Source organism: Wasmannia auropunctata, unplaced genomic scaffold (genome assembly GCF_000956235.1).
Source record: "Wasmannia auropunctata unplaced genomic scaffold, wasmannia.A_1.0 LD335985.1, whole genome shotgun sequence".
Taxonomy (NCBI): Eukaryota; Metazoa; Arthropoda; class Insecta; order Hymenoptera; family Formicidae; genus Wasmannia; species Wasmannia auropunctata.
This window is the reverse complement of record NW_012026905.1, coordinates 1069993-1081053: the sequence shown is the minus strand read 5'-3', so window position 1 is coordinate 1081053 and position 11061 is coordinate 1069993. Positions and strand designations below refer to the sequence as shown.

The 11061-nt window shown below is 44.3% G+C and overlaps 1 protein-coding gene across 1 annotated transcript in view; it reads right to left on the bottom strand.

Moving 5' to 3' along the window:
• LOC105454452 (hepatocyte nuclear factor 6-like) overlaps positions 1 to 11061 on the bottom strand; it is an 88197-nt gene continuing 77136 nt past the window's right edge. Inside the window, exons 5-6 of the mRNA XM_011697064.1 lie at positions 10831 to 10946; positions 1 to 210 (exon numbers count right to left, since the gene is read on the bottom strand). Coding sequence (XP_011695366.1) covers positions 1 to 210; positions 10831 to 10946 — 326 coding nt within the window. The remainder of the gene's footprint in view (positions 211 to 10830; positions 10947 to 11061) is intronic.

The following is an 11061-nucleotide window of genomic DNA, read 5'->3' as shown; positions in this document are numbered from 1 at the left end:
TCACAAAACGTCGCTCGGTTGGCGCTGGCCGATTCCTATCGTGGGCGACAACTGTTCCTCTTCGACCGCGACCGTCTTCGGGTCCTCGTCCTTCCACTTGTCCATGGAGCGGCGTCGGGCGTTCATGAAGAAGTTCCCGACCGTCGTCGGTTCCAGGCCCAATTGCCTCGCGATTGTCACCTGCATCTCCTTCGACGGCCTCTTGGTCTCCTGCGGGCGGAACAAAACATCTATATTTATTCCATATCAAAAGATTTATGTATTATTATTATTATGGGAAGATTAGGTTGTTAGGATTTAATATTGGCTTCGAAAAAGGGATCTCATAAAGAATTAACATTAATAAATAAGGATCCCAATAGAGTTAATATTATGGGTTGTATATTATTAAATTTATAAAGGTAAAATTTATTAAATATTATATATATTTAATAAATTTAATATATTTATTAAATATGATATATATTTAATAAATTTAATATATTTATTAAATATGATATATTTAATAAATTTATTAAAGATTATTGAGTTATTACAATGGTTGTATGTTATTTATTCGGCAATGTGTTTATACTATATTGCAGGAGTGGTAGGGTCGTGAGGCTGATTAGATATTATTGATAGGTGATCAGAATATATTATGGGAGAAGTGGGGCGTCGTGGGGTAGCACATGGCATGGCAGCAACCTAACCTAATTACTGAGGGCGCGTTCAGATTCCTACTCGCACAAGTGCCACCAATGCAATATTATTTTATCCACATTGTTCACGAAATGTTAAACAATATATCTGATAATATCTGAGAAGCATTCGGATGGAAATCTGAACGCGCTCTGAGAAGAAGAACGAAGGATTCCGAATTCGAATTCCGTGGTCGACGAGGTCGATCCCTTTCATTCTCCCTTCCTTATGCTATTGTCTTTGTGTTTCTGTTAGGAGGCGCCTGAGTGCAAAGAAATATTATTACGCGTTCAGTACGGCTGAATTTAGCGCTGAGGTCTTAAACCTCAGCGGTCAAGCCGTTTCCTGGCCTTATTGCGCTTTCGCCGTTTTCGGCCGGGAGTTCTAGGCCGGGACTTCGGAGTCCGGAGGATCAATCTCCGGAATCCATGGCGGTACTTGCAGTACCGTCTCCGTCTGAGTCGCGACAGAAACGTGGGTTACTTGGGTAACTGGTTTCTCCTCCGGACTCTCCGGACCAGTGAGAGATTCAAGATACGAATCGTTATCTAGGAGCTCTCGTTGAGCTTCGCCATGGTCTGATTGTGAGGCCCCTTCTCGCGTTAGGAGAGATATATGAGATATATCATAGAAGAACGCGGTTCTTTGCCTCCTTTATATTATGCTGTGAGGTTTTTTTAAACCCTCATCTTCTTAGCCATCTCGAGGCGGCGTACTATGCCGATTGTCTAGCAGGGACTAAGGGCCGGAGCATATGAAATGCATAAGAAAGCGTAAGCATAGCATAAGGCGGCTAGACTAATGAACATCCAACATAAAGTCGCCATACTGATTCACATAAGATTCTCATTGAACCGCCTTATGCTGTGCTTATGCTTTGTTATGCACGGAGAGAATTTGATTTTACTCTGAAAATTATGTTAATCATAGGATAACACAGTATTTCGACGAATTTTATGTGATTTCACTATATTTTTTAGTATATACTACAACAAATTTATTGTAGTGCACAGTAAAATTTGTTGAAATACTATATTGTCCTACGATTAATATAATTTTCAGGGTAAATTTTAAAAGGAAATTCCGTGTGCATTTCATGTACTCCCGGCCTAAGGGAGAATTCATATCTTGACAGAAAAGCAGAAAATAAAACAGCAGAAGTCAATCAGAAGTTACACTTACCTATCAAGTGCTATACACTTGATTACTAAGTGCAACTTAAGTTATCAACTGATTGGCTTCTGCTTTTTTGCCTTCTGCTTTTCTATCAAGGTACGAATTCCCTTTAACGGGCGCGCGTATGGGCGCATATTATGGCGACCGGTTCATTAGTCCACCACATATTACATTATTTTGTTTTGATATGAACTATTTTTTAGCTTTAATTATATTCCATATTATTACTCAGTTTTATAAATCCCGTTTGTTTGTAAATACCGCATTTGATTAATAATGCAGCTGTATATGCAATTTGCGGATATTTAATAATTATTGGGTAATTGTTGCTTTTAGTATCTTTATATCGAGGACGCTGGATTCACAATTGAATCTTAATTATTTCGGCCGGAATCAAGGCTTCATGCATTTAGCATTATTATTTTGTTCGATTATCGATTATCGACGATAAAAAATTTCATAATTCAATTTTAAACAATCGACGAAAAATATATCCAACAATGAGAGATAACGCAGTGACTATAGCGTTCACGAGCTATATTATGTGTCCCTCTTTGATTTATATATACATTTCTGGAGTTTGCGAATGGGGAACGAAGTTTCTAGAAAATGGATTAAATGCACGTGAAGAACGGGATTTTAATATAATTATTAATATCGCTTAATGCTTTTAATGTATTATCATATTTTATAGGATGTGTCCGCATATAGGGAGGGAGTAATAAGATATTCCATTGGCTCAATCGCTTGCTGTATTAATCTATTCGTCTCTATGAAAAGATCCACATTCAGATGTAGATTCCGCGGAGTATAATGTACCTGCGAGCGTGGAGCTTGCCCTCGGTGTGCTAATTTCGACTGTGCGCGCCATGTGAAAGTATTGGCCAGCAATAATTGTTACTCCGGCAATCGATACACTCTACCTCGAGTCACGTTATTGATCGCGCCGTGTGTTGGGTAAGAAACATCGCGTGGGAAGAAAACGTGGTAGCCCATTTACCACAGGGGACTGTTTATCGTCCCACCAATAGCGCCGAACCCGTACGGTGTATTATTGTTAAACATGTTGTAAATAATTTGGAATAATTTTTTCCGAGTTGCGTTTCGCGAGAAAAAAGAGGAGCACGAAAATAGAGCACTAATGACTAATTCGCATAAACTCGTAATATTCAGAGAGATTCATATTGAAGTAGTTAAAATAGACACTTTTTTTTTAATTTTTTCCTCAGAAATACATAGATAAACGAACGCGGATTAAGAAAGACATGTATATTTGAACGAGAGCCCGGATTAAGCGAATTTGAACGAATTAATTTAATTGGACAAGATCGCGCCACGGAGGGAATTTCGATGCATGGGACAAAATTCGTGTGAGATTTTGCGTAAAATGCGTGCAAAGCTTCGTGTATCTTGTGTACATCTCGGGGAAAGAGAGATACGCGATTTTCTTGTCGTCACTTTCGAAGGGCCCTTTCTCCCTCGGCCAGCCAGCCAAGCTCGGCAGTCAGGCAGGCAGGCAGGCAGGCAGACGCGATGACGTGACGTATGTATACGCGTACGTACGTTCACGCGAAACATACACGGGGGCCGTGCGCGGCGGCACAGTGGCTGTCAAGGAATAATCACGATGCCTCGTCGCGATAGTGTCCCGCATTTCCAACAATTGATGCGCCGTTCTATGCGCGACGCGGCGCGGCGCGGCGCGGCGGGCACCGCCTTCGTGTTTTGCGGCCGCAGGCAGCCAGGCAGGCGCGCCGCACACACGCAGCGCAGCCTCCCCCCCCCCCGTGCTGCTGTGAAGTGCGGCCGCGGATATGCGCGTATCAATAGCGACGGCTGTGTGCCTTAAACGAAGTCCGGCGTGTTCCGGCGCGAGTTAAGCGAAATTAACGTCCACCGAGTTAATTAAAGTACGCCTGTCGCGCTCGGCGGCGGCGACGGCGCGGCGACGGCGGCCGCCGCCGCCGCCGCCGCCGCCGTCGTCGTTTGAAAATCGAAACCCCGGTCGTGTGTCGATTCCCCGCGTCACCGCGAATTAAATTATTAATTAATTTCGGGGATATTTAACGCGGCCCGAAAGCGCGCGGCTCGGTCGGCGCGACCCTTGAATTCGGAATTATTTAATCCTCCCGGGACTCGCGGCTATCTGACCGGAATTCGTGCCGGTTAGCCGGGACAGATATATACGCGCGCGCGTGCTGTGTGAAAATTTTATTATTAAATTTCAGTAACTCCTTCCTAAGCTACTATAGCTGTATAATCGATGAAAGTAATAAAAATTATTCAGAGATAGATTTTTTTCACATATATTTTATCACGGAAAAAAATCATGATTGAATTAACAATACGTGGTTGGGTGAGCAAATTTTGATGGAAGTAAACAAAATTTCTGGTAATTAAAATACAATAAAATATTTTGGTATGTAATCATCAGAACGTTTAAAGTATAATACCGCTTCGAATTTGGTTAGTGCATGTAGTAATAATACATCTTGTAAGTATCTGGTTATTAAGACTGCAAAAGAAAAAAAGCATAGTTGGATTAGCCTGACTAGTAAATTTGGTTAAGAGTATTGGTGGAATAAAACAGAATTCTGATTTTCATGATTATTATCCGCGAGCAGTAGGTGCGTCGCATCGCCGACAGATGGACGCGGCAATGTTCTGTTTCTCGTAAGGAAGATACCATACAATACGAAATTAAAGATGCAACATTCCGAGACTTTTCACCGATATTCCAATATAATCCCATCACTGTTTCGAGGATGAAAATTTTTATGGCCGTTATTATCTATAATACCTACAATTAATTAAAACATTGTGTGTGATAACTGAATTTTAGTCGTAACATGTGAATACTTAAAACTGATTAGGTTGCTGAAGTTTTAAATATTCACATGTTACGACTAAAATTCATACACAATGAAAAAGATATATTGATAAAAGATTCCTGTTACAATTCAAAGTTTGGTTTTTTTTACCAGAATCCTTGCGATCAAATGTAACCGTAACCACGTGGTTATCGCAATCAGAATGTATGCAATCAAATGTGTCTGATTAGCTTAACTAAAATTATGGATCGTTCATTTTTCACTAAACTGTCTACTCGCTACATACGTATTTCTGATTAATTCAATAAATTTTTTTTCCGTGTAGATTGAATCAGCGATCAAAATCTTAATGTTCGACTCTTTGCATGTTTCTTCGAGACTTTTCGCGAGCATCTTATTGGCCAGACTGTTGAAGAAAGAAGCGCATGAAGTAATTTGACTGGAATTCGCGAACGGATAAACGGCGTTGCTTTGCACGTCTTAAAGAGTGTCTGAAAAGAGCCCCGGGTATTTCTCTTTTTTTTTTTAAATCGGGTTAAAATTTCAATGTGAAAGGCGTCCTGCCGCTCTAGTCCTGCGGGTCCCCCCTCCTCCCCCCCGCTGCCGTTTCCAATGAAACGGAATACCAATTATCCCCGCAATTACAGCAATTAATACTCATCCGGATAGAGGCCGAGCCGCGCCGTAAAGGCAGCGCAAGAGTTACTTTGAAAGTAATCGAGGGTGGAGAGAAGGGCGGAAGGGGTGGAGCAGGGGGGAGGAGGAGTGCGTTTCATACGTCCGGGAGTGCAAATAAAAAGTCTGTCCATCCGGAATCTCTGCACGCGCGCGGCCCCATTATACGCAGATCGGCCCTTGGGAGAGTGTTTTTATTATAAAGGGCGCGTATTAATTATCTCTGCAATTAAAGCAATTAATAGCGATCGCCCGCAGGAGCGCGCGCGCGCGCTCGCGCGTCTACGCGTTGCGTATAAAGAACCGGGACCACCGCTGGGCGTTTAAACGGGGAAACCCAGACTCTTGAAAAGGTAGGACGGGAGAGGAGGCGTCTCCTCCCTCTTTTCGAGGGAGAGAAATTTTATTTCTCCCCGACATATTCCTGGGCAGCCGCCGTTAAACCCGTTCTTTTTTATTTGCTTATTAAAGGAAAATTGCCTTCGTGAGTACGATCATCCTCTCTCCCCCTCCCCTCCCTCCCCCCTGCGATCGCCATTACATATATCTCGAAACGCGATTCATTTAATGCGAGAGAAATCTATCCTTCGATTATCAATTCTTCCATTTTTCGCGAGCATCGTATTCATATAAATCTCCATTCAATGTGTGTTACAGCAGCATAGAATATCTCGGTTTACATCAAACGTTAGCGTGAACTTCCGTCTGACTCGCGATATATCCAGAGCGTTTCCCTTATCGAATATACTCCTCGGGCACCCCCGCAGGCAGGCGGCACTCCCCCTCTCTCAAGGCACTCGCGAACGTCAGCCCGAACGGAATGCCGACCGCGGATCAAGAAATTCCCGCGTGATAATCCGATAATCGCGCGGGTGACGAGGGGGCGGAGGGAGGGGAGAGGGAAAGATTTGCGCGCCGGAATGCGCGAAGTGGGCTAAGGTCAATTCGCGAACTATTTGGCGTTCGTCCAGAAAGTGAGAAAGAGAGAGAATCGGCGCGAGGCGTAGCAAACTGTGGTTTTTTTTTTTATTTCGTTCGTGCCTTTCGTGTGCCGCGCGATCGCACGCGAGGCGGCGATCGCGATACGGACGAAACGCGCGGCTGTGGACGTCATTAGCAGGGTGGTGGAGGAGGAGGAGGAGGAGGGGAGGGTAGACTCCCGCGCGATGGCGGATCTCGCTCCGCGAGGATCGAAATCCGCGCTTCATCCGTTTCTGCTTCGTTATTCCGCGAATTTCCGCGACGGCTGTGATCAAGATCCCTATCACTCTCGCGGGCGTGTTTCCCGCAGCGCAGGATCTTTGATCGTCGCTTAAACGCGAGACTGTCGCGCCAAGCGTGGCTCCCCTCGACTGTTTGGCATAGTTCCCAACCGTAAGCTCGCACTCGCAGGCCAATGCTGTCGGCTGACTGTTAACAGCCAGAGCGCATTCGTTTCTCGTCAATGTCCCCGCTGTTCAGAAGGTCTTCCCTCACATTCTTAAACTCCGTGAATTTGTTGTCGTTTTCTTTTTGGTTAATTATTTAACGCGTTTCCTGCTCAGCAAGTTTTGTATTTTATTACTTGTTTTTATAGTTGTATGCCACAATGGAATTTTAATTATCACATTGGAAAAAGAATCTGGTTGCATTAACTGGAAATCTGGTAGATTCAACCAGTGTCAGCTCGAAAATCAAACCGAATTAGAATTCTTGTAGGATTTACCAGACGAGTATGATTCATTCTTTCCTGTTAAATATATCAAAATTTCCTGTTGTGTGAGCGAGTCTTTTATATTAATACATTTTAGCACGTTTAAGTTCTAGAAATTATCAGATTCTTGAATTAATTTCGATACTTAACTAAAAATTGTACCGTCAAATACATCTTTCAATTACTCTCATTTTCGATTTCACTTTTGGGCAATAAAAAAAATGGTCTTGCAAGTACAATCAAAATTTTTTGGTTGCGAAAAATTAATGAAAATAGATAAATGATTAGCATACTATGATATCGCGTATATTTGATATCAATCTGAATGACAGAGACAGAATTTATATCCGAACTGTTTGTGAAATTTAGAAAAAAATTTTTCTGCGGCGCCTATTCATGTTAAGGGCAATCATATTTGTTTGTAAAGTTTGACTGTGACACCTACACAGAAAAGACCAGCGGCGAGAGACGAATGAAGATATTTTCTAAAAGGTATTGCTAGAATGTTGCTGCTATAAATTCTATATGTGACAAACAATAGGCGCGTTCAGCAGACAGAACAGATCAGTGTGCCCTCAATGATTCGTTGTTACGATTGGTTTCTTCATTCAAAAAAAAATCCGGATCCAGCGAAGAGCTAAAGGCAAAAACCAATCATATTAAAAAATTACTGAGCGTTCACTGATCTACTTTATCTGGTAAACGCGCCCAATATTTTAGCAGATACAAAAAAATTATGATAAATTTTGTTTGTGACACCCAGAAATCTACTTATTTTTTGGATGAAAGATCTTGCGATATTGCGCCTTTCATTCTCTTCTTTGTGATTTTCACGTACAAAATGCATTCTAATCGTGCCAATTTGGAATTTCTTTTGTCACAATTAAATTTCCGATTATCTCGACCGGAACGTTCGATAGATTTAACTATAAGTGTATCTCTGATTTGTATCTTTTGTTGAATTCAGATTTCCAATTAATGAAACCAGATTTTTTTTTCCAGTACATATCCTCGCGAAAGTGGTTGCGCTGAATTTGCACACTTTTTACTTCATGTCGTTATTTATTTATGTCATTCAAAATTTTATATTAAACGGCATTTATTTTTTATTTTACAAACGTTTTAAAAAATTTCATTTCAGCTCCTATCATACGTGACCACCGGAAAACCGGTTGAAAAGTTAGACGTCGGATGACCGCCATGGCAGTCAACGGTGTTAAGAACGGCATTTCTAGATCTCTACGCCGGTAAGTAGTTTTTCAATTAAATATTCTGTCCACATCAGGTATCGCACGCACACGCTGCGGATTACAGTTATATATTTTATTTGGCGAATTTACCCGGTTTATTTCAGCCGAGTGTTTTGCCACTTAACCCCGGATACGGGGGTTCTTAATGAAATCGATCGCCGGGACGGCATCGCCGTCTCTGATTAAATCAATCCGATTAAGCTCCGCGGGCGATTCTTTCGGTCCGCGATTGACTTTCGTAACCGAAAATGGTTCGGTGAAATAGAATATGTCGGGATAATAGGCGACGCGTGATTCCTGCACACGATTCTGCAATCGCATTCCGGATTATATTCCGTTCTCTATGAAATATCGTTCCAATAATCCGGCCGATCGAGCGAGAGCGACTCTCTCTCGCTCGAGATTTATCAAATTTGATGCCAAACGACAGGCGCACGCGTCACGTTGCGTGCACGGCCGCGGCCTTACGCGCGTGCCGGCCGAAAAAAAAAAATTGATCATTAAGAGTAATATTCGCATCCCGCCCCTCCCCGCCCCGCCGTCAATCGCGCAAAAAAATTCTATTCGATCTAAAAGCAATCGCTTTTGCGACAAAGCAGAAAAGTTGATTTCGCAGAAAAGGCAATTTCGCGTACGCGCTCTCCTCCCTACCTCCCCCCCCCTCCTCCCGCCCCCCGTCACTCCGTTACCACCCCCGCGGGGGCCGCTATTTATGCGATAATTTATCGCCATCGGAAACGTGTTATCACGTTTCATTGTTCCGCGATGCATCTGCCTGTAATTGTAATCGTAGTTCGCTGCAATAGCCGCGCGGACGTAACGACGTGTATAAGCGCGGCGGGTTACGTGATTTCGCGAGTTCCGATTCGTGCCGGGGCGCGCGTACCCCGTGATTGACCGTATTAACGATATTATTTTTTTTTGTTTCGTTAATTCTCCGCCGGTAATCGCCGTGTGCCTTTGGGTCACGACTAGGTCATCCCGAGCGTGTCGTACGCGCTGCTGCTGTTGCTGCTGCTGCTCGAGATTCTCGAGCAAGAGTCTGGGCACACCGTTCGCCATTTTCAGCTGCCCTTTTCCAAAGACCAAGAAAAGTTTAAATCAATTCAATAGCTGTACTGTTTATTAATGCAAAAATGAATCTAATTCAATTATACGTGCAAATATTATTATTACACTAATTAAATCAGCCTGTAAAATAAATAAAACATCGAAATATATAAATTTCTTCGTAGTTGGCGTGAAACACACGGCGGATCGATCGAAAAACCTGTCCAAACGGCGTTCACATTTGAGGCATTCCGGTCATTATAATCGTCGCCTCGACACGATTGGAGGAAACGCGCGCGAACGCCGCGCGGTCAAAACGCGCGTTTTCAACGACGCTAGATTCCCCCCCCCCCCCTCGCCCGCGAAACGCTAATGAGAAAACGGATAATATCAATGGCCATTCTTGAACGGCGGTGACGACGACCGCCGGCAGCAGCAGCGCGCGGCAACGGCAGGCGGCGTTGCAATCAGCGGGCTGAAATACGGAGCGCATAAGTAAAGAACCGGCCGCGAAATTATTCAAGACCGATCGATAGACGAAGGGAGAGAGAGAGAGAGAGAGAGAGAGAGAGAGAGAGAGAGAGAGAGAGAGAGAGAGAGAGAGAGAGAGAGAGCGCACGGCAGTCGGTTGACGCGCGCAACTGAATTTCAGGTATCCGCGCGGCCACACGGCGCGCGGACGGTGTTTTTCCGTCGCGGGAAAATCCCGGGACCGACAACTCTCTCTTTCTCTCTCTCCCTCTCGCCAATTTCCCCCGTTTCCTTCCCGTCCAAATTAGGAATAATAGGCCTCGCGTTCGCAAAATTTATTTCTCTGTTTACCCTCCGGGAGGCCACCAGCATCTCGCAAGGGAGGGAGAGAGCGGGGGAAGGAGACGGTGTTTCCTCCTCGCGATCGCCACGAGTAAATAGGCATTATTCGGGAAAGGGCTGTCTCTCTCCCCTTCGAAACTCGGTTGTACCGTTTGGTATTTAGAAGCCTGGTCGTGGATATCTTACGTAACTCCGCGATTGCGTGTACCATCTGTTTCCTACGCGAGGGGTGGTTTTACTCGGTGCGGAGCGGGGGAAAGGGAGGGATGCCCCGTGTATAGAGGCCTATACGTTTTAAGAAAACGGTCTATCGACCGACACAGCGAGGGGCACAGGTGTCCTCGCGACGTCGAGCGCGATGAGTGCAAGTTCGTACTCTCTCTCTCTCTCTCTCTCTCTCTCTCTCTCTCTCTCTCTCTCGGCGTACGTATATGCACGTATGCAAAAGTTAGTCGCCGCTAACAAGCGGCGGATCAGTCGACAGCGGCGGTAGCGCGGACTCTCTCTCAATATTCAATTGCCTGTGCATATCGCCCCGACGGGGGCGGAGAAGAAGAGGGCAATTACTATCGATCACAAAGGGGTAAGAAGTTACATGTTGTGTGTGTATATGTGTACGTACGTGTGTGTCTGCGTGTGCGCGCGCGCGTGTGGTACTCACTTTAAAAATAGCCTGTAGAGTACGGCGCTGAAGGTCTGTGAAAACCAGCCGCGGTTTCTTGGGGGCGGGCTGTTGGTGTTCTGCCTGGTTCGCCATCTCGTCTTTCCTCTTGCATGCTGAAATTAGAGAAATTCGTGAGAGAGAGATAGTTACAGAGAGAAATGGGGAAAATAGATAGGTATAGAGAGACAGAAAGAAAGAGAGAAAATGATTCACGCGTGTTCCCGTTCA